The sequence below is a fragment of the Neofelis nebulosa genome, chromosome 1 (genome assembly GCF_028018385.1).
Source record: "Neofelis nebulosa isolate mNeoNeb1 chromosome 1, mNeoNeb1.pri, whole genome shotgun sequence".
Taxonomy (NCBI): Eukaryota; Metazoa; Chordata; class Mammalia; order Carnivora; family Felidae; genus Neofelis; species Neofelis nebulosa.
In genome coordinates this window covers 149,167,375-149,194,995 of record NC_080782.1, presented here as the reverse complement: position 1 = coordinate 149,194,995, position 27,621 = coordinate 149,167,375, and the positions used below count along the sequence as shown (strand labels likewise).

The 27,621-nt window shown below is 41.6% G+C and overlaps 1 protein-coding gene across 1 annotated transcript; it reads right to left on the bottom strand.

Annotated features, from left to right (window-relative positions):
• Positions 1-98: 98 nt before the first annotated feature.
• Positions 99-27,621, bottom strand: ZNF354B (zinc finger protein 354B). Its single transcript, XM_058739161.1, has 5 exons — positions 27,423-27,621; positions 26,357-26,442; positions 21,852-21,978; positions 20,536-20,631; positions 99-6,269 (listed from the first exon to the last, which is right to left on the bottom strand). Exons 2-5 carry the CDS (start codon positions 26,387-26,389, stop codon positions 4,687-4,689), a joined length of 1,839 nt encoding a protein of 612 aa, XP_058595144.1. The 5' UTR covers positions 26,390-26,442; positions 27,423-27,621; the 3' UTR covers positions 99-4,686.

Genomic DNA, 27,621 nt, shown 5'->3' with positions numbered 1-27,621 from the left:
GGCTACATTTGGTTAAATGCAAAATAACACGTTAAGAAAAAACACTACTAGAAGTAGGAAAAGTAATTACATAATAAAAAGTTAATTCACCAAGAAAATATTAATAAACTCATTTATTTAACGATGTAGCTTCAAAATATATAAAGCAAAAATTGACAAGAGAATTGACAAATCCATTACAGAGATATTTTTAACTTATTATTATCAGTAACTGATAGAAAAGCTGATCCCCAATTCCCCCCCAAAAAGTCACCAAGTATATAGAATTTCTGAACAGCAAAATTAATGTTTGATTTAATGTAGAGACATATAGAAATTCCAAAATTAATGAAAACACATTTTTAACACTTTTATTTTAAAAAATTACCTCATGCTAGGCTATAAAGTAGTCTCGAACATTTCAAAGAACTGGTATCAGAAAAACCACATAATTTCATAACAATGCCAATTAGACATTTTTTTAAAAGATCAGAAACTTCTTTAAAAATTTAGGTAAAGGGACTATTTAAAGACTGGGCCAGTCACGCTAACAGATTCTTTCCTTTAACACACTCTCATCAGACTCTTCTGAGCTTTTTTAAAAACTGCCCCCTTGTTGCAGCAAGTACACACATACCTCCTTAATACTTGGACCTGAGGCTGCCTTTCCCTTCTCAAATTGTCATCCCTATTTCCTTAACTCAGGGGGACCCCTGCTTTCTGCCTGGGTCCCTTCCTCACTGCATCCTGGAAGTTCCAGAAGTTCTGAGCTGGGACAACCAGGATGGTTCCTGCCTCCAGACAGCGCCCTGCACTCCTGTCGTTATGCTTCATTGTAGTTCATCGGGCTTTTTACTCATTTGATGCTGGAAGGAAGTATGGATCTTGTGACTTCATTACAGACAGAAGAGGAAGCTCAAGATTCTTTATTACCTTAAAATGACATATTACTAGCTTAGTTCTTAAAACATTAGATTATTATTTTCAATACCGTGATCTCCCATATTTTAACAAATTCACAGGTAAGACATTAATGGATTACCTAATGTTAAAATATCTTTTAATTTTTTTTGATTAGGTGACTCAACTGAATTATTAAGAATCTTTCTTTTTAACTTGTGTATAGTTGACAAATGTTACATTAGTCTCAGGTGTACAACATAGTGATTAAGTTTATACATTATGCTATGTTCACCACACGTGTAGCTACCATCTGTCACAATACCATGCTATTGCCTTATCATTGAGTATATTCCATATGCTGTACTTTAAAATTTTTAATGTTTATTTGCGAGAGAGAGAGAGTGCATGAGCAGGGGAGGGGCAGAGAGAGACAGATAGAATCTAAAGCAGGCTCCAGGCTCTGAGCTGTCAGCACAGAGCTGGACGTGGGGCTTGAACCCATGAACTTTGAGATCATGACCTGAGCCGAAGTTGGATGCTCAACTGACTGAGCCACCCACGTGCCCCCTATGCTGTACCTTTTATTCTTGTGACTTATTCATTCCATAAATGGAAGCCTGTACCTCCCTCTCTCCCTCACTCATTTTACCTGTGCCCCCCCCCCATAGTTTGTCCTCTATATTTATAGGTATGATTCTGCTTTTTGTGTGCTTATTCATTTGTTTTTGGTTTTGTTTCTTTAGATTCCACATATAAATGAAATCATATGGTATTTGTATTTCTCAGTCTGACTTAAGGAACCCTTATACACTGTTGGTGGGAATGTTGGCATAGCCACTGTGGAAAACAATATGGATTTTCCTCAAAAGTTAGAAATACTATATGGTCCAATATTTCCACTACTGCATATTGACCCTAAGAACACAAAAACACTAATTTGAAAGATATATGCACCCCTATGGTTTTTTTTTTTTTTAAGTTTATTCTGCGAGAGAGCGAGAGAAAGCACAAGTGGGGGTAGGGATAGAGAGAGAATCCCAAGCAGGCTCCGAGCTGTCAGCTTAGAGCGAGATGTGGGGCTCAGGACCACAAACCACGAGATCATGACCTGAGCTGAATGAGTTTAACTGACTGAGCCACCTGGGTGCCCCTGCACCCCTATGTTTATTGCAGCATTATTTACAATAGCCAAGATATGGAAACCACCTAAGTGTCCACCATTGATAGATGAATAGATAAGAAAGATGTGGTATATATACACAATGGATTATACTCATTCATAAAGAGGATGATAACTGCTGCCATTTGTGACAACATGGATGGGTATTATGCTAATGAAATATTAAAAATTTTAAGGCAACAAAGGAAGACAAAGAAACTGAGGGACAAGAGCAGCCTTTTGATCACAACAATCTAACATCCATTTTCTTTTTTTCTGTATTTCTCACCCCAGGCTTAGGACCTTTCCTAGCCCTAAGTTCCTGTCCTGGCCCACAGGGCAGCTCCATGGATAACAGGCCTGTGACTCTGTGTACCTGGAGCTCTGACTTTGCCCACAGAATCCTGGTCAGTAGCCTGGTAAATGAGGCTCCTTACAAGGACAGATATCACATTTCCGGAAGCAAAGGAAGAGCCCTTCCAGGCCAGGAATTCTTTAGTTAAAATCCTTTCGTTCTGTCAGTTTTCAGATTTTTTCATTCATTACTGAACCTGAATAATATCCAGACACACAGATACTTCCTGACAGATTTTTGAGTACAGGGATCAGATGTTACTTCTACCAGTGATGCTGGTTCCTGACCTTTCCATTTAAAGATTTATCATCTCCCACCGGCAAACATAAAGGCGCCCTGAGTGAGATCAGTACTTCAAAGAGAGGGAGCCACATATGCAAATGTACAGGTGGGTGATAGCATGGCACATTTGTAGAACATCTATTAAATAATGAGAATGACAGAGGTTGAAGCTTGAGAAGAAGGCAGAGGCCAATTAAGACCAAAGGTCTTAATTGCTATTCTAAAGGAATTTGAATTTGATTCTGAAATTATAGAACCAATTAAAAATTATATGTAAGGGAAATTGCTCTGACGATAATGTGTGGAGAATGAGTTTAGGAGGTCAAAGATAACTGAACAGACTGAAGCTTAGAAGTTAAGCACCTGACTCTTGATTTCGGCTCAGGTCATAATCTCACCGTGTGTGAGATCAAGCCCCATATCAGCTCTGCACTGACAGCGCAGAGCCTGCTTGGGATTCTCTCTCTCCCTCTCTCTCTGTCCCTGCCCTGCTCTCAAGCATGTGCTCTCTCAAATAATTTTTTTTTTAAGGGAGTACTTATTTCACTCTCTGGAGAATTACTATTCTTTCAAAACTGGGCTCAGGCATCACTGTCATATAGGTCACTGTATATGGTCAAGGTCCCTTGGTTAGGCTCTGTTCCTTCTTTCTGAATCCTGTTTAAATCTCTATAAGATGTTCTGTAACACAGTATCATTGTAACCTCTATTTCTCTGTGAAAAATACTTCAATACGTTATGATATTTTGATTATTTATTCACTATTCCCTTCAACCCCATCCTCTCAATTCATGACTTCTTGAAGATAGGGACTGTTTCTCTTTTCTGTATAATTACCAGCGCCCGGGATAGTGCTTGGCTCAAACCTGGGATTAAGCAAACCATTTCTAAGGCTTAGAATTATTTCCTTTATTTGCCTTTGCAGTCTTCTTTTTTTTTTAATTTGAAAAGATCAAGTAGGGAAAACATGCTTTTATTTCATGAGATTGATTCATTTTCAAGATGTTGCCACAGTGACATGTTCTTTAAATTACTTCTTAGGATTTCTTTTGCAGCCAACTAAAAAAAATATATTAATAGCTTTAACTCTGAAGCTATTAACCTGGAAGTTAAAAAACTACATTTTTCTACTTAAATTAACATGCTGTTCAGAACACAGCAAGTACAGTTAGATAATAAATGACTTCAAGGCGACTAAGAAGTAATTCTGAGAGCAAAATTAGAAATTGTTTTAGGGGCACCTGGTTGGCTCAGTCTCACAATTTGTGGGTTTGAGCCCCGCGTTGGGCTCTGTGCTGACAGCTCAGAGCCTGGAGCCTGCTTCAGATTCTGTCTTCCTCTCTCTCTGCCCATCTCCCGCTCATGACCTGTATGTCTCTCCAAAATAAATAAATGTTAAAAAAAATTTTTTAAAAGAAATTGTTTTAAAAATTTTGGGAGACTCTTAGATGTAGTTTGGAAATAACTAGAAGAATAAAGGAGTAAGAGAACAGGGTTTTTTTTTTCCTTTCTCTTTTTTAATGAAAACCATGCAGAACGTTTGACAACAGTTTTGCAAAAGGCAAATTCCAGAGACTGAGGTAGTTTGCAGTTTGTTTTTCATCTATTATTTGGTCTACATGTGCATATATTTTAAGATCAATTATCTTTTGCTACTGGCTCATACAGTGGATGTCTTTGAGAAACCCAGAATTCCTACCCCCAGATTTTTCTCATGTTTACCTATCACATATAGTGTATAATGCTCTATAAAGAGATAGAAAAATCCCCATCTTTTATCTTACAAGTGGTTAAAATCAGTATTTGCAACTGTGATTTACTTGTCTTGGGATATTTTCAAAAGTGACAGAAAGGTACAAAAGTTTTCCATATACTCATTACATACTCAAAGCTTTTTATCCTTAGAATTTAATATCTGATGAAAACAAAATTAAAATAGTTATGTTTTCTCACGTTCATTACATTTATTAAATCAGTCTCAAATATGTATCTTGTGATGAGCTTTGGTTTAAGGCTTGCACACATGCAAATCTACTTTCAAGGAATCTTCTTCAATGTGGATTTTGTAATGATTAGTAAGGGATGACCTCTGGCTGAAAAGTTTCCCACATGTATTACATTCATAGGGTTTCTCTCCAGTATGAATTCTTTGATGGGCAATAAGTGATGAGCTCTGTCTGAAAGTTTTCCCACATGTGTTACACTCAAAGGGTTTTTCTCCTGTATGAATCCTCTGATGTTGAATAAGAGCTGCACTTTGGCCAAAAGATATCCCACATTCCAGACATCGATATGGTTTCTCTCCTGTGTGAATTCTCTGGTGGTTACTAAGGGATGAGTTACACCTGAATGTTTTCCCACACTCGTTGCATTTATAGGGTCTTTCTCCAGTGTGCATTCTCTGATGTTGAATGAGGGCTGAACTCTGCCTGAAGGCTTTCCCACACACTTTACATTTACACGGTTTCTCTCCAGTGTGAATTCTTTCATGGATGATCAGCGTCGAGTGGGAACTTAAGGCTTTACCACATTCATTACAATTGTACAGTTTCTCACCAGTATGAATAATTCGGTGTCTGTTCAGTCGGGAAATCGAAGTAAAACCTTTTCCACATTCGTTACATCGATAGGGCTTTTCTCCAGTGTGAATTCTTTCATGCTGAATAAGAGATGCGCTCTGACTGAAGGCTCTCCCGCATTCATTACACTTAAAAGGTTTCTCTCCTGTGTGAATCCTCTGATGATAACGAAGGGATGAACTAGACTTGAAGGTGTTGCCACATTCATTGCATAAATAGGACTTCTTTCTGAGGTGAATTCTCTGACATCCAGGAAGGCCGGATGCCTTCCTACCCGGATTATATTTATGGGGATTTTCTCGAGCGTGGATTTTTTGATGTATAAAAAGGCCAGATCTCCTGCTGAAGGATTTACCACATTCTTTACATCTATAGGATTTCTCCACAGTATGGATTCTAAGGTGTTTACAAAGGGACGCACTATGGCTGAAAGCTTTCCCACATTCTTTACAGATAAAGGGTTTCTCTCCAGTATGAGTTCTTTGATGTTGAATGAGAGCTGAACTTTGGCTAAAGGCTTTCAAACATTCTTTACATTTAAATAATTTCTCTCCAGTGTGGTTTTTCTGATGTTTACGAAGGGATGAATTGTGAATGAAGGCTTTTTCACATATATTACATTTATAGCGTTTCTCTGCTATCTTGATTTTTGGTTGGTTAAGTAAATTTGAATTCTGCTTGAAGCTATTTCTTTGTATTTCATATTTTGAGGGTGTTTTTTCTCTAGCGACCCTCTGTTGCTTCACAAAGACTGATCTCAGGCTGAAATTTTGGCCAAAGTCAGTATTTTTATGGCTTCTTTCTACAGTGAGGAGTTTTGTATGGGTGATTGAAATTATTTGTAAACTTTCATTTTTGTCCTTTTGTTTCTTTAATCTGTCTTCATATACACAGGATTTTTCTGATATGAAATTCCAGGGTTCATCCCTTTTGAGTCTTTTCCTTATTAGCTCCTGAAATAATGAATCTTGAGTTTGAGTTGACTTTGTAGTTTTAGGACTGCTCTTATATCCTGGAAAAAAAAAGTGCTTATGATTCACATGACTGGCTGAAACTTAATGTGTACAAAGAATAAATGTTAATGATACCTAAATAAGGGCTTGCTTTCTGGCTTCCTAGCAAGAGAAAAAAATAAATAATAATGGATGATGGCAAAGGACAAGGGTGACTAAAAAAATCAAAGAAGCTCATTTAAGGAAGCTGAGAGTTGGGGGGCCTGGGTGGCTCAGTCGCTTAAGCATCCAAATTCGGCTCAGGTCATGATCTCATGGTTCATGGGTTCAAGCCCCATGTCGGGCTCTGTGCTGACAGCTCAGAGCCTGGAGCCTGCTTCAGATTCTGTGTCTCCCTCTCTCTCTGCCCCTCCCATGCTCACGCTCTGTCTCTCTCTATCTCTCTCAAAAATAAATGAACATTATAAAAAATTAAAAAAAAAAAAAAGTAAGGTGAGAGTGTACAAGTGACCAGGAGAATGAATGGAGAGGCAGGATTGGAGGATTAGGACATGTGGTCTGGCATCCAAAGCCTATGACAGACTTATACATTATTTCCATGACATTGTTCTCATTAATGCAATTATTTCTACTGCTGAATGAATGTCATCCCTCCAAACTTTTCTGTAGCCTTCAGACTCAGTTCCAGCATTAACTCCTCTGTGGACCCTGTGGACCCTGTGTGCCACGGGCACTGGGTTCACTGGAGGCTCCAGTGCCGTGGGCACTGGGTTCACTAGAGGCTCCAGTACCCTTTCACAATCCATTCCCTTTATTATACCACTTACTGCGGTATATATTTTAATTTATATACCTAAGGGAGAAAATTATGAGCATATTCAGAGACAATGAGAAAGCCTTCAAAAAAATTCAGTAGTAAAAACATTGAAGAAAATAAGAATTTAGGGATACTTTCTCAACATGCTAAAATACATATATTTTACTCCTAAAACCAGTATCTTTTTTAAAAAATATTTTTTTAATGTTTATTTATTTTTGAGACAGAGACACACAGAGTGCAAGTGGGAGAGGGACAGAGAGAGAGGGAGACACAGAATATGAAGCAGACTCCAGGCTCTGAGCTCTCAGCACAGAGCCTGAAGCAGGGCTCGAACTCACGAATAGTGAGATCATGACCTGAGCCGAAGTCAGATGCTTAACTGACTGAGCCACCCAGGCGCCCCTACCAGTATCTTATTTAATGAAGAAACACATTTCCACTGTGATCAAGAACAAGACAAGGATGCCCATTATTTTCACTTTATTGTATTCACTTAATTGTATTGTATTGTATTAATACAGTTACATAAGAAAAATCAGATGCACAAGGATGAGTAAAGAGGAAATAAACTAGCCCTATTTGCCGGTGATATTATACTCTATCTACTTAACTCCAGAAAACCAACAATAAAAACTTGGTCAGTGATGTAGCAGGATAGAAAATTAACATGCTACAGACAATAACCTTCACTGACCCTAACAAAGGATTAGAGGAATGAATTTACAGGAAATGTAAAAAAACTTCTATGAAGAAAATTTGAAAACAGTCTTGAATGACATTAAAGTACATCTGAACGAATGGAATGACCTCTTCTATTCTTGGATGGACCAACTTATTGTTATAAAAATATAAAGATATTTTAAAGAAAATACATAAAAATATTTTAAATCCTGTGTAGAGATCAGGATTTCTCAACCTCAGCTGACATTTGGGGATAGATAATTCTGTTGTGAGGCTGCCCTGTGCTTTAGCACCTACCCTTTCTACCACTCTTACCTTCCCATGTTTACACTTTCCATAATAAAACTAAAAATTAACTCTTCTTCCACTTTCTGTTATTTATTGCAATAGGAGTGAATAGATTAATCTTTTTCCTCTTAAAGATCATATCTAATAAGAGACCTGCAACTTTATTTACTGTCAGCATGGAGCCCAATATGGGGCTCAAACTCAGGAACCATAAATGAGCTCATGACCTGGGCCAAAACCAAGAGTCAGATACTTACCCGACTGAGCCACCCAGGCACCCTGAGACCTGCAATTTTAAAAGTCAGTGTTCCACACCTGAATTTAAAAATATCAATATACAAAAGACAAGATCTTAAAAAAATACTTTTACTTAAAAAACATACTTCCTAAGTAGAAAATTAGAATACTTATAGAATTATAAAACTTATCTTTAAATAGTAAATACTGAGGTGCCTGGGTAGCTCAGTTGGTTAAACATCCAACTCTTGGTTTCGACTCGGGTCATGATGTCATGGTTCGTGAGATTGAGCCCTGTGTTGGGCTCTCCACTGACAGCACGGAGCTTGCATGGGATTCTCTCTCCCTCTCTCTCTGCCCCCCCCCCCCCAACTCACTTCTTTCTCTCTCAAAATAAATAAATAAACTTAAAAAAATAAATAGTAAATACCAAAGCTTTCTGGATAACTGAAGACAATGGTAGCTCAGTGTAAGCAAATTATCAAAATTGCTTCCCCAAATGATAAGAAATAACTTCATAACTATGAGATTTCTATCCAAGTCCTCATCTTCAACATTACTTGAGAAAGAAGAAAGAAAATACTAAAACTTGTAAAATGTGAGTTAAAAAAGGGAAAAGTGCAGGTGCTTGGCTGGCTCAGTTGGTGGCACATGTGACTCTTGATCTTGGGGTTGTGGGTTTGAGCCCCAGGTTGGGTGTAGAGGTTACTTAAAAATAAAATCTTTAAAAAAAAGAGGGAAAAGTGGACATCAAGGAAGATTACAGAGTAGGAAGCTCTAGGATTCTGCCTCCCTACCTAGACAACGAATGAACTGGCAGAATCTGACTGATGGAAGGATTTTGAAACTGTGGAATCTATTTGAAGGCTGGCAGCTTCTAAGGGAAGGCTTGATCAGGAAATTGCAGTTTAATTTCAGTCAGTAGCAGCTACCATGCCCCAGCCTCCAGCCCCATGGCAGGCAGCTGTACTGGCATTCTTTAGATGGCTTGCAGGAGCCAGGATGACAACAAGAAACTTGTTCTCCAATTATTGTAGATCTGAGTTCTGTCTGAGGATTATTGCTTGGGATCATGGAGGTACAGACAGAAAGGCAAGCTGCCATTGTTGCCCCACTAGCTGAAGCAGCTGCCAGGGAATTTCAGGACCCATGTCTGTCTTCCCCCTACCCTCTCCCACTTGCATGTTACCTTTTTCCTACTTTGGGGAACCACATATTTAAGTATAAGGAAATTCAAAAGTAACTGCATACACGGGGAATTTAGAAAGTCATCATACATGCCAAGGGAAAGACAAAGGCTCAGAAAAGACATGAGAAAACCTTTAGTTTATATCTCAGGCTGGTCCATGGCACAGAGACACCTGACAAAAACAACAAAAAATCAGCTGTATATATGAAGATACACACACACACACACACACACATACACACACACAGCTACCATTTTTCCCTGTTATAAAGTGATTTTCTTGAATTTATGTGGACATACTGTAGGTCAAATATTATTTTCCAAGACAACAATTATGGACTTTAAAGCTCAACATAAAATTAGTAGCTTCAAAAGTGTTGGTTGTATTCCCCAGCAATAGCACGATAGAATATTTCAATTTTGTACAAATACACAACTCTAGGACTAGCTGCAAACTTGGAAATCATTTAGCATAATATTTTCATTTCCTAAGAAAACTAGACTCAAAGATTAAGCGATTTACACAAGCTCAAATACCTAATGGTAATAAAGCTGGAAATAAAACCAATTTTTCCTAAAACTAAAATTCGGTGATATTTAAGCTGATTCTCTATCAGCTAAAAATCTAGGCTGTTCTCTAATGTTCCATGCTACTGTGACATAAAAGTATTCAGACACTACAGTAAATCATAGTCAGGAGATTCAGGCCTGGAAGAGGCTTTATCAAATAGCTAAGCTAGTCCTATCCTTGTGAAAAGGAGGAAATGTATGAGAAGGAAATCACTCTGGGAAGGGGGAGAATCTAATTCCTAGAGTTACAACATTATAAAATTCAAATGTCCGATTTTCAACACAAACAAAACTCACAAGGCATTAAAAAAATAAGATATGACTCACTCAAAGGAACAAAAAGACAAAAAACATCTATGAGGAAGAGATGATGATGGGCATGTTACACAAAAACTTTTAAACTTTAAATAGTTTTCAAGAGCTAAGGAAAGATATGGGTAAAGTCATTAAGATGATTTAAAAAATGAAAATATCAATAAAAAGATAGAAAACACAGAAAGAAACCAAAAAGAAATACTAGCGTCAAAGAGTACAATAACTGAAAATTTCACTAGAGAGATTCAAAATCAGATTAGAGCAGGCAGAATCCACAAGCTTGAGGATAGGTCATTAAAATTACTGAGTCTGAGGAAGAATAACAACAACAAATATTGAAGGAAGTGAACAGAGCCTAAGAGACCTGTGGGACACCCTCAGGTGGACCAAAATAGCCTTGCGGAAGTCCTGGAAAGAGAAGGAAAGGGGCAGAGAGATCATTTGAAGACAGTGGCTGAAAATTTTCCAAATTTGATGTGAGATATGAATCTACAAATCTGTGAAGCTTAATGAACTCCAAAAAGGATAAACTCAAAGAGACCAACACTGAGACACATTATCACCAAACTGTCAAAAACCCAAAGCCAAAAAGAGAATATTGAAAGCAGCAAAAGAGAAGCAAGATGCATAACATACAAGGGATCTTTGATAAGATTATCAAATTTCTCATCAGACACTTTAAAGGCCAGAAAGTAGTGAGCTGATCTAGTCGAAGTGCTGAAAGAAAGGGAAAAAACTTTCAACAGAGAATTCTCCATCTGGTAAACTGCCCTTCAAAGATAATGAAGAAATTAAGATATTCCCAGGTAAACAAATGCTGAGACCTGCCTTGCAAGAATTATTAAAGGGAGTCTTTCAAGTTGAAATGAAAGGATGCAAAGCAAAGTGATACAAAATGATCTCTGGTAAAGGTAAATGCATGGTCAATATAATAACCAGTATTACTGTAATGTTGGCTTATAACTCTGCTTTTTATCTTCTACATGATTTAAAAGACAAATGTATTTAATAATTAAATGTATTTAAATACAAGACTGTGTTTTGTGTTTTTTTTTCAACGTTTTTTATTTATTTTTGGGACAGAGAGAGACAGAGCATGAACGGGGGAGGGGCAGAGAGAGAGGGAGACACAGAATCGGAAACAGGCTCCAGGCTCCGAGCCATCAGCCCAGAGCCTGACGCGGGGCTCGAACTCACGGACCGTGAGATCGTGACCTGGCTGAAGTCGGACGCTTAACCGACTGCGCCACCCAGGCGCCCCAAGACTGTGTTTTTAAGGCACACAATGCATAATGATGCAATCTGTGACAACAATAACTGAAAAGGGGATGAGGATACAGGTGTACAGAAGCAGAGATTTTGTACATTATTGTACTTAAGGTGGTATAAATTCAAATCAGAGTGTTACAAGTTTAGGATGTTAAACATAATCGCAATGTAATAAAAAATACAATTGATATTTAAAAATTGGAGAATTAAAATGTTTCACTACAAAAAATTAACTAAACACAAAAGGAGACAATAATGCAGGAAACCAGGGACAAAACAATATAAGGCATATAGAAAACAAACTGCAAAATGGCAGAAGTAAGTCTCTCCATATCAGTAATTACTTCAAAATACAGATATTGGCAGAATGGGGGGGAAAAAAACCCATAACCTAACTATATGCTGTCTAAAAGGCTCATTTCTTTCTTTTTCTTTTTATTGAAGTAGAATTAACATATAGCTTCAGTTGTACAATATAATGAGTCAACAATTCTACACATTACTCAGTGCTCATAAGATAGTTGTACTCTTGATCCTCTTTATCTATTTCACCCCTCTTCCCACCCACCTCAAGCAACAGTTTGTTCTCTGTATCTCAGAGGTTTTTTTTTGTTTGTTTGAATAAGAGATTTGCTTTAGATCCAAAGAAATAAATAGGTTCAAAGTGAGAAGATGGAAAGATACTTCATATACATGGAAGTACCAAAAGAGAGCGGGAGTAGCTATAATAGTATCAGACAAAATAAAGTTTAGAAAAAAACTTACAAGAGACAGAGAAGGATAAAGTATATTCATAAAAGTTTCAATTCAGCAATAAGATATTACAATGTAAGCATTTACATACCTAGTAACACACCTCAAAAAACATGAAGGAAAAATTAACAAAACTGAAGGGAGAAATCGTTATACAATAGTAGTTGGAGATTTCAATACCCCATATTCAATAAGGAACAGAAAAACCAGATGAAAAGAAGAAAGCAAATAAAGGACTAGAACAATACAATAAACCAACTAGATCTAATGGATACATACAAAATGTGCTATCCATCAAAAACAGAATACGCATTCTTCACAAATGCACGAGACATACTCCAGAGCAGACCATATGTTACACCAAAAACAAGTTTCAACAGATTTAAAGATACAGGTATCACACAGGTATTCAACCACAATGGGATGAAGTTAGAAATCAATAACAGAAGTAAACCTGGAAAATTCACAAATATGTGTAAATTAAACAACACGATCTTAAAGAAATGAGTTAAAGAAGAAATCACACAGGAAGTTAAAAATACAGACAAATGAAAATGAAATCACAACTTATCAAAACTTATGGAATGCAGTGCTAGGAGGAAAATTTATACTATTCAGAGGAAAATCTGAATAGACAGATAACTAGTAAGATGATTGAATCAGTATTCAAAAACCTTCCAACAAAGGAAAGCCCTGCTCCAGATGGTTTCCACTGGTGAATTCTACCAAATATTAAAGAACTAACACCAATCTTTTTCAAACTCTTCCAACAAACTGAAGAGGAGGGAACCACTTTGTAACTTTTTCTATGAAGCCAGCATTGCCCTGATAATAAAGTCAAACAAAAACACTACAAGAAAGCTGAAGACCAATATTCCTTATGAACACTGACTTTTAAATCTTCAATAAAATACTAGCAAACATAATTCAGGATAATAATAAAAGGATTATACACCAGGACCAAAGGAGAGTTATCCTTGTAATGCAAGCATGGTTAACACATGAAAACCAATCAATGTAATGTATCACATTAGCAGAATGAAGGGGTAAAACCACACAATCATCTCAAGTGATGCAGAAAAAGCATTTAACAAAATTCAATACATTTTTGTGATAAAATACACTCAACAAACTGGGAATGGAAGGAAACTACCCCAAGGTAATAAAGGCCACATATGAAAAACTCATCTTTTTCTCTAAGATCAGGAACGAAGCAAGGATGTCCACTGCTACCACTTCTTTTCAACATAGTGTTAGAATTTCTAGCCAGAGCAATCAGTGAAGAAAAATAATTAAAAGATACCAAATTGGAAAGGAAGAAATAAAATTATCTCACTCATGGATGGAATGATCTTATACGTAGAAAATCCTGAAGATTCCACACAAAAACTGTTAGAATTAACAAAGAAATTCAGCAAGGCAGCAGTAGTAACACAAAACTCACCTGTGTTTTTATACACTAACAATGAACAATGCGAAAGGAAAATAGACAAAATGATTTCATTTACAATATCATCAAAAAGAATAAAATGCTGAGGAATTAACTCAAAGAAGGAGGTGACAGAATGAAAACTACAAACAATGCAGAAAGAAAGTAAAGAAGACATGAAAAGACACCAGGTGTTCATGGATTATAAGACTTACTATTAAGATAGCAATTCTACTTGAAGTGATCTACACATTCAGTGTTATCCCTATCAAAATTCCAATGCTATATTTTTTTTCTGCAGAAATAGAAAAACCCATCCTAAACTTCATATGGAATCTCAAGGGACCCTGAAAAGCCAAAATCATCTTGAAAAAGAAGAACAAAGTTGGGAGTATCACAACTTATTACAAAAGTATAGTGATTTCAGAACTTATTACAAACTTATTAGTAATTTAAATAGTGTGGTACTGGCATAGATAGACATATAGACCAATAGAATAGAATACAAAATCCAGAAATAAGCCCTCACATGTAGGATAAATGATTTTGACAAGGATGCCAAGACCATTCAATGAGGAAGAGACAGTCTTTTCAACAAATGGTGCTGGGAAAACTGGATATCCTCATGCAAAACAATGAAGTTAGGCCCTTAACAACTCCACACAAAAAAGTAACTCAAAAATGGATCTATCACTTGAAGACCTAAAACTATACAATTCTTAAAAGAAAACAGGGCAAAAACTTCATGATATTAGATTTGGCAATGATTTCTGAGATAGGGCACAAATAATTGGACTTCATCAAAATTAAAGCTTTTGTGCATCAAAGGACACTATCAGCAGAATAAAAAGGTAACATACAGAACGGGGAGAAAATATTTGCTAATATGATATCTGATAAAGGATTAATATCCAGAATATACAAAGAACTCCTACAACTCAACAGTAAAAAACAAAACAAAACAAAAAAAACAACTCAAAAATGGGCAAAGCAAGTGTCCACCAACTGATGAACAGATAAAGAGTAAGTGGCATATACATACATACAATGGATATTATTCAGCTATAAAAAAGCATGATATTTTGCCATTTGCAACAACATAGATGGAGCTAGAAAGTATAATACTAAGTGAAAGAAGTCAGAGAAAGACAAATACCATATAATTTCACTCATGTATGGAATTTAAGAAACAAAACAAATGAACAAAGAAAAAAAGAGGCAAACCAAAAAAACAGACTTAACTGTAGAGAAAACATGGTTACCAGAGGGGAAGTGTGAGGGGGATGAGTGAAATAGGTGATGGAGATTAAAGACTATACTTACTTTTGATGAGCACTGAGTAATGTACAGAATTGTTGAATCACTACATTGTACACCTCAAACTAATACAACAAAGGATGTGAACTATACTGGAATTACAAAAAAGAAAGAAAAGAAAAACAAAATGGGCAAAGGACTTGAACAGACATTTCTCTATGGGAGATATACCAATGACCAATAAGTACATGAAAAGACACTCAACATCAATAATCAGTAAGGAAATGCAAATCAAAACCACCAGATACCACTTTAAACCCATTAGTATGGCTATTATTAAAAAACAACAAACCAGAAAATAAATGTTGTCAAGGATATGGAGAAACTGGAACACATATACATTGCTGGTGGGAATAAAAATGAAAGGGGCCATGGTGGAAAACAATACAGCAGTGCCTCAGAAAGTTAAGTGGAGAATTATTGTGTGATCCAGCAATTCCACTCCTTATGTACCCAAAATTACTGAAAGCAAGGACTGAAAGAGGTATCTGTACCCATGTTCACAGTAGTGTTATTCACAATAGCCAAACGTGGAAAACACTCAAATTTCTAGTGACAGATGAATGGATAAACAAAATGTGGTATATCCATATTAACAGAATATTATTCAGCCTTAAGAAGAAAAGAAGTTCTGACAGATGCTATAACATGGATTAACCTTGAAGATATTATGTGGAGTGACATAAGCCAGACACAAAATGACAAGTGTTACAGGATACTAATTCTGTAATGTTCCTAGAATAGTCAAACATGGAGAGACAGAGAATAGAACAGTGATTAGCAGGGGATGAGGAGAGAGGTGGATGGGGAATTAGTTTAGTGGGGACAATTCAGGAAGGGATTATGAAGAACTTCTGCAGCTAGATGGTGGGGATGGTTGCACAGCACCGTGAATGAACTTAATGCCACCAAACTGTACATTTAAAAATGGTTAATGTGGTAAATTTTACATTTGTACCATAATAAAAAAATCATTAGGGGATGACAGAAAGTTTTGTCAACACTGTGGATAAATTGGAAGCTAACTACATACATAGCTGGTGGCAATGTCAAGGAGTACAACCACTCTGGAAAATAGTGTGGCAGCACCTCAAAAGGGAACCATGTGTCCTTACCTTTTTCTTAAAGCATTTCTTTGAGAAAATTTGTATTTGTAAATCTTTCTCTATGCTTTTGATAGGATATGTATATAAGTCTTGTAAAGCCTCTGTGAACATTATAACCCAAAGATGCTCTTAAGAGGCTGGGAGCCGTCTCTTTGAAAGGTAAGCATCAAGAAGGAAGCCTGGAGTTTTGCGCAGGGGAGTGAGATGACCTGATTTACCTCTTTTTTTTTTTTAATTTTTTTTTTAACGTTTATTTATTTTTGAGACAGAGAGAGACAGAGCATGAACGGGGGAGGGTCAGAGAGAGGGAGACACAGAATCTGAAACAGGCTCCAGGCTCTGAGCTGTCAGCACAGAGCCCGATGCGGGGCTCGAACTCAGGGACTGCGAGATCATGACCTGAGCCGAAATCAGCTGCTCAACCGACTGAGCCACCCAGGTGCCCCCTGATTTACCTTTTAATAGAGCATTCTGGCAGCTACAAGAACAGATGCTGGTGGCAGTAGGGAGGTGCAGGGCCATTCAGGGGTCTTGTTGGGGAGTGAAAGGGACAAGGACAAGACTGACCTGAACATACTGGACATGGCTCCGGAGCACCTGGGCTCTGCTTTTACCTCTTAAGAGATTCACTCTTTAAACCACCACCTGCTGGGTCACTAGGCTGCTAAGGGCAGCACTTTCGTGCAAATTAGAAGACCCCTGCCCCTTGTGCAGGGGCAGTCCTCGCACAGCTTGGTGGGTGGAAGGCAACTCCCAGGTGGCCCCCTGGCTGACCACATAGCCGAGGTTCAGTCCACCCTACAAGGCTTCTTGCGTTCAGATAACAAAGAGAAAATGATGGGGAAAGAAGAACATATTTTCATTGGAGGTAATTGTTTACCTAGATCATTCTTGAATTTTTAAAAATATTTATTTATTTTGAGAAAAAGCGAGCAGGGGAGGGGCAGAGAGAGGGAGAGGAGAGAGAGAGAGAGAGAGAGAGAGAGAGAGAGAGAGAGAGAGAGAGAGAGAATCCCAAGCAGGCTCCATACTCAGCAAGGAGCCCCACACAGGGCTCGATCTCACAACCACGAGATCAGGACCTGAGCTGAAATCAGGAGCCAGTCACTCAACCACTGAACCACCCAGGTACCCCTCCCTGCATTTTTTGAATTTTAGATTTCAAGAATAGTTTGACTTTTGGGTGTAAAGCAAACTCATGATGTGTATCACCTTATTACAACTCTTTCAGAAGAGCACAACCTCAGTGATTACAGTTTAGGCTCATAGACTCAGAAGAGACACACACCCTGCGTGCCATCTCCTTCCATCTCTCAAGTTAAAGCCTACATACCTGGGATGACAGTTCGTTTTTGTTTTTTTGTTGTTTTTCCTATTTGTAAATAGTATTGAAATAAAAGTAATTTTTTTTAAAAGAGGATATTTGGAGGCAGTTAGAGGTTCTAGGAGTCCTACCCCAGGAGCACGGGCTTTTCCATCACTGGCTGCCCAAGGGGAAGGTTTTGGTTTGGGTCTAGAGTGAACAAGCTGAGGCACTCCCATGAACACCGGCTCCCTCACCCGTGCTCGCAGGGGAGTGAGCTGCCCTCGGGAGGGGAAGCTGCTCTGAGGTCCCCTCAGTCCAGACAGATGGAGCCCCCCAACCCCCCAGGGGTACAGGACAGACACAGCCACATGCCTGGACTCCCAGGGTGGCCCATGTGACTACCACCTGAGGGAAGAGAGAGGGTTCATCCCATCTAGAGACACCCACATACTGGTCAGCTGTGATGTCCTTATGTCCATCCGACGTCCACCCATGGTCTACCCTCAGGGACGTCTCCCCAGAATGGAGGAGGAGGCTGACTGGACTCCTACCCCACCACCCGGTGGCCCCAGAGCCTCTCAGGACAGCTTTGGACTCCAGTCACACTATCTATTCCCCTTAACTGAACGAATACTCACTTCACTCAGATTCATTAATGGATCAGAGGCTCCTGAGGTCAGGACAAAGGGAGCCCTGCTCTTCCTCTGACCTTCCATGCCAGACCCGGCTCACACCCAACAGTGGGACTGAGGACCCTCCTCAACCCCACCTGGTGGCCTGCATTCTCTGATCACTTCGTGGTGGCCTCTACCAGCTTCCACAGAATTTGTGTCCTTCTTCCAAATCAAAGTTAAAAAGATAGAAATACAGACAAGGGTGGTTCCCACATCAAAAACCTCAACCTATGGCAGGAAGAAGGCTCCCCTGACCTGGGGACTTGGAGAAGGAATCCACCTATCCTGCGGGTCCTCTGTGGGGCCGATAGCATGGGGGGCCGTCACTGACTCGTGTGGACCTGAGGACAGCCGGGACCAGTCCCCACTTCTACGCCAACAGGCTCTCTGTCCACTGCAGGCTGATCTCTGCAGAGGGTAAACCTGGATCCGTGGCCAGTTACTTCCGACTCCTCACGCACTGTGTGTGGCTCTTGGACACAGTCCAAATCCTGTGTCCGGGCTGTGTCCTGGCTCAGTGGGTTCTGGTCCCTGCTGCTCTCTCCCAGCTCCTGTCAGCACCTGCTGGCTTCCTTTCTCTGCATAAACACACATGCCCTTTTCTGTGCCTGGACTATTTCTCTGCATCCTCAGATCCCACCTCCTCAGGAAGTCTTTGCCCACTGGGCACGCTCCGCCTGCACCTTTGCCCTCCTGCTCTACCCCCCACCCCACCCCTCCCGCTGAGCCGTCTCCCTCTTGCTGTACCCGTCCCCCCTCCTGCTGGGCCTGTCCCCTCTGGCCACAAGCTCTCACAGCACTTTGCATCTTTCCAGTGGGGGCCTGACCAGCTGTCATTCCACACCCTGTGTGCACTCAGTTCCTGAACACTTGTGCCCCCACTCGACCCGGACCTGCAGCCAGCGGGACCTGTGTCTTTCTGTCAATGTAACGTTGCCAGTGCCTAGGGTGGAGCTCACTCACCATTTATTACCGACAGGAAAGCCATGGGTGAGGGTTTGAACCCAGATGCTCCAGAGGCCGAGCACCCCCCACCCCCCCAACATTCATCAGCTATCTGTCGCAAACTTCCATGACAGCAGCCTCTCCTGTTCCTCTCCTCTGATGACTTCTCAGTCTTGGCCAGATTCTTCTTTCCTAACCCACCTCGTAAATGGTGAGGTTTCCTAGTATTCTGTCCTGTACCCTGTGCCCTCACCTGGTCAGTTCAAGGTTTCAGATGCCACCTTTGTACCCATAGCTCCCTGACATCCCTTTCGAGTCCCCACAGACCTCAATCAACTGTCCACCAGCGTTTCTACTGAAGCATTCCACCCGTGCCTCAAGCGAGACCCATCCCACAGCGAACTCAGCTACACCCTTAACAAAGGGACCCCTCGTCTTCCTTCCTGGAGCCCACTAGAAACATCTTGCCTACATGACTAAGTGTCTCCAGAAGGTTCCACATCATGTCTTCCCTCATTTTAAATCTATCCCCCACAATGCTTCCAAGGTGACCATTCTTATTAAATTCAAATTACATAAGGACTCCATGAATGTAGTCTCTGTGAAATATTAAGATTCCACATAAGTAAAGCCCTCTTTCATCCTGCCCATTCTTGATCCCCACCCCCGCCCCCATTCTCGATTCCATTCCAAGTGGGACTACTGTTACCAGCTAAGGTGTGTCCCCTAACCTTTCTCTCTGCACTTCCACACATATTATACATACAAACAGCCACGTAATTTTCCTTAAACACAAATGGGGGCACATCACCATCATGCTCTGTGACCTGCCCTGGAGCTCTGGCCACACCAGCATGCTCTTCTGTCTGACATGGCGCTCCATGCCAGGGCAAGGGACTTGCCACAAGTTCTTAAGCCATGCCTTTATTGGAAGACCTCTACATTGTTTCAGATTTAGGCCAATTTTTCTAAAACACCAAGACCATATCATTCTCCTGCTTAAAATCCTTTCTTTCCATGGGACAGTCCATCTCCAAGAATCTTGTTAAAGCACATTGTAACGTGGCCCCTGCTAGCTTTCTGACACCCTTTCCTTTCTCGGCTCCTTGTCTCACATGCATCCCCTGAGCCTCCGTCAGAATGAATTCTTTGCCCTTCTTCAAATACACTGTTTGCTGACTGAATACCTGATGTGCCGCCCTCCTCTGAGAACAGGAAAGAATAAGAGGAGATCCCGGGAGATTCACTCGGGAAGTGATTCCTGCAGAATAAGAGGAGGCTCCTGTCTAGGGCCTTAGTGTCCCCTCCCCGCCACTTCTTGAGGACAGAGAAACTTCCCCAACCAACATCTCCAAGCCCCACCGTCACTTAGTAAACAGACTGCTGCCCAAAGCAGTTCCCGGGCTCCTCCGTCCCAGCCACTCACCTAGAGAGGGGCCTCCAGGACTTTCTTTCTCTACCTTCCAGGGATCTTCTCCTTGTTGCAATAGGGAGATCACTTTTGGTTTGGAAAACAGGAGTCCTGCTCATAGACAAAAAAAAGAAAAATAAAACAAGACAAAAAAACCCAAGTCTTTGTTTTGACTCAAAGAAGCATCACAGATCTATGTAGAAAACTCAGAGGATAGTACAAAGAGATTCTGGGGGGTGCTCCCGCTGTGTCCCCATCATGTGAGGGCATGTATGAGGGAAAAGGCAAGTGACCTTTAGGACATACCTATGTAATAATTGTATGTTAGATAAATATGATAAATATGCAGCTTTGATTCATGGAATATCAATGGCTTTCTACAGAAGAGGGACTATGTTAGATATACAGACTACATATTTGTGAACAGGTACCAAGTCCCCTGTTTAAAATGAGAAAACACAGGGGTGCCTGGGTAACTCAGTTGGTTAAGCATCCAACTCTTGATTTCAGCTCAGGTCATGATCTCACAGATTGTGAGTTCGAGTTCCACGTCAGGCTCTTCACTGACGCATGGAGCCTGCTTGGGATTCTCTGTGTCCCTCTCTCTCTGCCCCTCTTCCACTCGCTCTATCTCTATCTCGAAATAAATAAATAAACTTAAAAAAAATGTTTTTAGGTATGCCTGGGTGACTCAGGTTAAGCATCTGACTTCGCGTCAGATCATTATCTCATGGTTCTGGAGTTCAAGCCCCACACAGGGCTCTGTGCTGACAGCTCAGAGCCTGGAGCCAGTTTCAGATGCTGTGTCCCCCTTTTCTCTGCCCTTCCCCTGCTCACTTCTCTCTCTCTCTCTCTCTCTCTCTCTCTCTCTCTCTCTCACTCTCTCAAGAACAAATAAACATTAAAAAAGATTCTTTTTAGTTTTTTTAAACGAGAAAACACTATCTGACTCCCTTTCAAAGATGGATCATACAATGCTCATTGGGATGTAAAAGCGAATTGGGAAAGGCCGGTGGTAGGTTAATGAAGACAGTTGATGGATGCTGTCTGCTGTGAGCCAAGCAAACAAATCACAGAAACTCCTATAGCGGGAAAATGTTGCCTAACCAAGAGGGAACTTCTAACATAAAAGTATGTCAGTTGTCCTGTCATGGGAGAAATCCATGCCTATAAGGGGAAAAAAGTTTTAAATAGTTATTAACAATTTGTACAGTCTTAAGGCAAAATTCAGCTAAAAGTTCCTGATGACCCATGGCTTTTATCCTGGGAAGCAGGTGTTGACTTATCCTAATTTCTGAATTTTTTTTTATCTACAGAGAAAATTTCCTTACCCAATGAGACCAGGTTACTATAGTTCTCCAGCATCACGTCCTGGTACAAGTTTCTCTGAGAAGGACCCAGCTTTCTCCACTCATCCCGCGTAAAGAGCACAGCCACATCCTCAAACGTCAGTGACACCTGTAATGACAAGCCATCCTAGCTCACCTAGGACCTCCCATCACACAGAGTGAAGAAGGTGGCAGTGGGGGGTAGATGGGCTCCCGTGAATGCTTCTGATGTTATTCTGGTTTCTGAAGGTTTCAGGTCATTTGTTTAATGAACAATCGGCCAGTGACAAATATATACTGAAGTGTTCATGAAAGCATGAATTGTTAACCAGGCCCTGTGTTAAACACTGTAAGGACATGTGGGGAGGAATTAAGGACATTAGTGGGAATGTTAATTAGAATAACATTTCTGATGACAATTTGATAATAGATATTTAAAGACTTAAAATGTGTGGATCTTTTAACTTACCAATTACTATATTTGCATCACAACGAACAGTGTGCAAAAATGCACCTCCAAGGTGTTTATCATGATGTTACTGATAAAATCACTGCAGGCTTAAGTTAGGTTAACTAACTTGTGACGCTATCTTGAAGCCAGAGGACAATAATAATGGACAAATAATAATGGACAGTATTATTTATTGAAAGCTTTCTTTGGACCAAGCTCTTCTTAAGAGATTTGTATTAACTTTTAGTGTAAATACTTATCTTTACAACAACCCTATAAAATAGGTACTATATTGCCCCCATCTTACACAAGAAAAAAAAGAAATTTGTCCAAACCAAACAGCTGGTATAGAGGAAGACTCACTCCCCCTGTGTATCGACTCTCAATACTACAATACTGCTTTACTTCTGACACCAGACATGTGTGTTTTCCACACGCCAAGCAATTGTGTGACACCAGCTAGGTGTCTTACGATTTAATTCCATTCTCATGCCATCTACCTGGAGAGAGAGCCCGATTCCACAGGTTAAGGCTCAGTCCCACAAAACTGCCTCAACTTCAGATGCCAATCCCAAGTCCAGATGGTAACCTGTGCTTCTTACCAAATGGCTATAAATTGCACAGGTTTCCACCACCCCCCTCCTCAGGTTTAATTAACTCGCTCAAGTGGTAAATGCAGGGAAAGTGCCACAATGCAGGAAAACATTTACTTAATAGATTATTGGTTTATTCCAAAAGGATATTATTGAGAACAGACCCGGGAAAGAGGTGAAAGGTATGCGGGAAGGGTGTAGAGCTTCCACGCCCTCCCTGGATGCACCACTCTCCCCACCGACAACTCTTCACCAACCCAGAAGCTCTTCAAACCATGTCCTGGGTTCTTATGGCCGCTTCATTACATAGGCACAATGGATCAAATCACTGGCCATTACATAGGCATGAATGGCCCCGGGCTGGGGTAGAGAGCCTGAAAGATCAAACCCTCTAATCAAGGTTGGTTCCCCTGATTGGACTGGATCCTTAGGGGCTTTTCAAAAGTCACCTCATTCATATCAACTTTGGCTTGGTTGAAATGGCTTGTTATGAGTAACAAAACACAGCAATTTCACCTTTGTTGCTCTGAAGTTATTTCAAGAATAAAAACCAACTATTATTATTCATCATTTAGCTTCCAAACCCTTATAATCTCCTATGTGCCAGGAACAGGAATGAAGACCAAATATATATTTCATACTATGAATCACAGTATCACAGCTGGTCAGAGGTAGAGGTAGAATTGCAATTTGGAGGACATCCAAGGCTCCATTCTTAACAACTCTGCAATACTGCCTCTCAGTGTCTACCTCATGAGGTTAAGAAATAAATGGGATAATCTATACAACAGAGATGGATGGTGGTGATAAACGCACAATAATGTGAATGTACTTAATGCCACTGAATTATACATGCAAAAAAAGCTAAGGTGATAATGTCATGTATATTTTATTATAATAAAAAAGCTAAAATGGTAAAACAGATGCATACCTATGTACATATAAATACATACATAAACAAAACACAAAAGTGAATAGAAAATGATTCTGATGGACATATACCAAAGGGGTGACAGCAACTATCTCTCGATGCTGCGTTAAGAGTGATTTCACTTTCTTCTTTATGTATATATTTTTTATTTCTGAAATTTAATTATTTTTTTTTAAGTTTATTTATTTTTGAGAGAGAGAAAGAGAGTGCAAGTGAGCGTACAAGCAGGGGAGGGACAGAGAGAGAGAGGGGACACAAAATCCAAAGCAGGCCTCTGAGCTGTCAACACAGAGCCCAACGTGGGGCTTGAACTCACAAACTGCAAGATCATGACCTGAGCCGAAGTTGGAGTCTTAACCGACTGAGCCACCCATGCGTGCCTATTCTCTGAAAATTTAAACATAAGCATGCAATACATGCATAAAAAGGTAACTTAGAAATAGTTAATATAGATATATAGAAATAATCTTAGCCCTCATAAGAATTTACGATCCAACTGACAGACCAGAAGAAAACCGTGTGCAATGATTTGCTCAATGAAATTGTGTAGCTGGACAGGCCTGTATGCCGTTTCCCAGTTCAATCCTCATTTTAGAGACGAGAACCAGAAGGTCCAGGGCAGTCAAGACCCAGGTCACGTACTTTCTTAGTAGCAGAGGCAGGACAATAATTCAAGTCTGCCTTTAACCCAGCACTCGGTATATTCTCTCTCTGCTCTTAAACACCCTGTCACTGACTTTTACACACAAGCCCGTACAGGTGACAAAAGGGTGGCAGGTGAGGTTAGGGAGAATGCCACGAGGATTCACTCACGCGCAGGGATGGAGAAGATTCTGGCCAAGAGAGTAACATGGCTCCAATGGAATGGAAGAGGAAAGCCTTAGAGAAAAGCAGCTGGAACATGCAATGGCAAGCCTCAGCCCAAAGATCAGACACTAGCAAGTTTCATGGGTCCAAAACACAATGTCACAGTGGAGAAGGGCGCTGGTGACACGGGGGCTGGGTCTGCCCTGAGTTCTGAGAGAGGCACCAGGGGAATGGCTGGACAGTAATGAGCATGAACCCAGAGGCCAGACACACTTGGGTTTGAAATCAGGTCACCGGGCTTCCTTGAGCCTCCATTTCCTCATATGTAAAATGGGGATGATGGTGCACCTGGGTGGCTCAGTCGGTTAAGCGTCCGACTTCAGCTCAGGTCATGATCTCGCGGTCTGTGAGTTCGAGCCCCACGTAAGGCTCTGGGCTGATGGCTCAGAGCCTGGAGCCTGCTTCTGATTCTGTGTCTCCCTCTCTCTCTGCACCTCCCCCGTTCATGCTCTGTCTCTCTCTGTCTCAAAAATAAATAAACGTTAAAATAAATAAATAAATAAATAAATAAATAAATAAATAAATAAAATAAAATGGGTATGATAATTGCTGCGCAGGCAGGAGAGTGAGAACAAAGGCAAAGCCCTCAGGAAGTCCCCCCACGGGACATTAACTGCTACTGTCAGGTGAAGGTGAGTCATGGAAGGACCTGTATCTCCCAGGTCCTGGAAACACTGGATGGCAGTGCCCGTCTGTCAGCACTGATATTACTACTGCAGTAACATCATCAGCTCCCAGAGCTGCCACACAGTGACCATCTGCGAGGGCCCGGCCCAATCTAAACACTTTCCATGCACTTGAATTCACGTGATCCTCTCACCTGCCCTATGAGGTAGACATGGTTGTGATCCCCACTTGCCAGGTGTGGAAATAGGCACAGAGAGATGGAGCTATTTGTCCAAGGCCCAGAGACAACAACCAAGGAGATGGGTTCAAATCCGGCAGTCTGGCTTAAAAGCCCCGCTTGTCAGCCACTGGATACCCTGCCTCTCCACTACTGATACCCCACGAAATCCTCCCCACTGCTTCCTGAGGAGTCTTCTTTCTGCCCTCGCAGTCAAGAGACCTCTCCAACTGTGTCCCCTCCAACACGGCTATTCCTTGTTCATGCCCGGGCCTCCTGGGATGGGGTCCCTCCCCCGTTCCACAACATGAAGATGAAAATGGCAGGTCAAGAACAGTTTTCAAGAGAATGCGGAAGCAAGGCACATGACCCAAAAGGTTAAGAGAGAGAAAAAGACACTGGTCTGGAAGAGCCTAGGGAAGGTATCATAAAGAAAAGTCAAAGGTAGGGAGGGAGACCAGGGCAAGCCAAGGAAGCAAGGCCAGAAAGGAACTGCCAAGTGTGCATGTTTGTTCTGTCCCCATGTGACATCTACCTGTCAAATTAGTAATCAGACAGTATATTGTGATTGATGAATAAAAGAGTGTCTGTTAGGAAAAGAAAAGAGAAACACTGGACATGGCGGGTAGGCGGTTAGCATTCCCTACACAATCTGCCATCCACCAGGGTGGACCAACTCTTCAAAGAGAAAAGGGCTTGGGCTCCAACCCCTGGAGAAGGTTATACTGAGTAGGGAACTTCAGTTCCCGGGTGGGTAAGTAGGAAAGTCAATCAATCAATCAATCAATCTGTCTCTAAGATCTGAGATGGCAATGAACTCACCCGAGGCCTTGCTTCCCTCTGTCCAATAGCCATATCCTCTTTCTGGGCTCTTCCCTTAGGATGGGTGGAGTCTCCAGAAGGCAGATCTGAAAGAAGAAAAAGGGAGCCAGGAGGGAGAAGCCCCTTCTGCTTTCCGACCCCTCAGAATCACCAACTCTGAAATCCTCACACCACCTGAGAATGACCCCATGTGCCCTCAGAGAGGGAAATAAGGAGCTGTGAGCAGACAGGACCAGAGAAGTGCCGGGTCGCTCTGGCTCAGAGAAGAAGGGTGTAGGACTATCAGCAGCCGCAGCGACTCACTGAATCTCACCGCATGCCAGGGACTGCCAACACCGGTTTAGTCCAGCAGCACAGCTGCCATTGTCAGCACCCCCATTCTACAGATCAGGAAATCGAGGGTAGAGCGGAGCACCTTGCCCCAGTTCACACAGCCAGGGAGGGTGCACCGGGATCTATACCGCGCGCCTCCAGAACACCTGCCCCAACCTCTCTGCCTGCATGGGACAACTTTTCTCCACCTCAAGCTTTCCCCACCCAACTCCCTTCCTGTCAAGGAATCTCCAGATTTTTGGAGAAAGCTGCTTCGGAAAGGGATGACATCAGTTTTCCTATGGCTGCTATCTGGAGAACAGGCACAGAAACCGAAAACTTCGGTTCCCGTCCAGGATCTGCCGTGAGGGGAAGCGGACAACTCACTTCTGGCGGAAAACGCATCTCTGCGCCCGCCGCCCGGAGGGCAGTGGCGCCGGTGAGGGGCGGAAACACAATTCCTCACGTTTGCTGACAGCCGGTAGCTGGGCAGGTAGCACTCTGGAAACCGGTTGGGAGGGAGCGGAGGGGGGCCTGGGCGGGTGGGGACAAGTGTCCGACCTGCCGCGGTCACGGGCACGACCGCGGGACGGCCGGTGCCGGGCGGGCACATCGGGGATGCCCGGCCCCTGGCCAGCCCACAACTACAAAGACCCCGCTAGCGCCTCTCGGGCCTGTGCCCCGCGCCCCGGCGCCGCATCCTCCCGAGGCCCCGGTCCTCCCTCCCTCATTCCACCGACCCTCCGCCGCTCACCTCGCCAAGACCTCGGGGGCTCTGGGCACCCCGCCTCCCCGGCCGTGCGCCGCAGGCTGAGGCTCCAGCGCTGCTTCGGTGGACAGCAACCCGGGGTCGTTATCCTTCCCCTGGCGATGCCTGGGCGCTGCCTGCGCGGACCTGAGGCCCGGAGCAGCTTGCTGCCGAAGCCGGGTGTCCAGAGAGGCGGGGCAGGGGG

What these genes read in the sequence shown, in the direction of transcription:
- ZNF354B (XM_058739161.1), bottom strand. Translation starts at nt 26,389, where the DNA reads ATGGCTATTGGACAGAGGGAAGCAAGGCCTCGG. An exon ending in AGAGGGAAGCAAGGCCTCGG is followed by an intron (nt 21,979 to 26,356) that starts GTGAGTTCATTG and finishes TTGTCATTACAG; the next exon opens with GTGTCACTGACGTTTGAGGA. An exon ending in TAGTAACCTGGTCTCATTGG is followed by an intron (nt 20,632 to 21,851) that starts GTAAGGAAATTT and finishes GTCTATGAGCAG; the next exon opens with GACTCCTGTTTTCCAAACCA.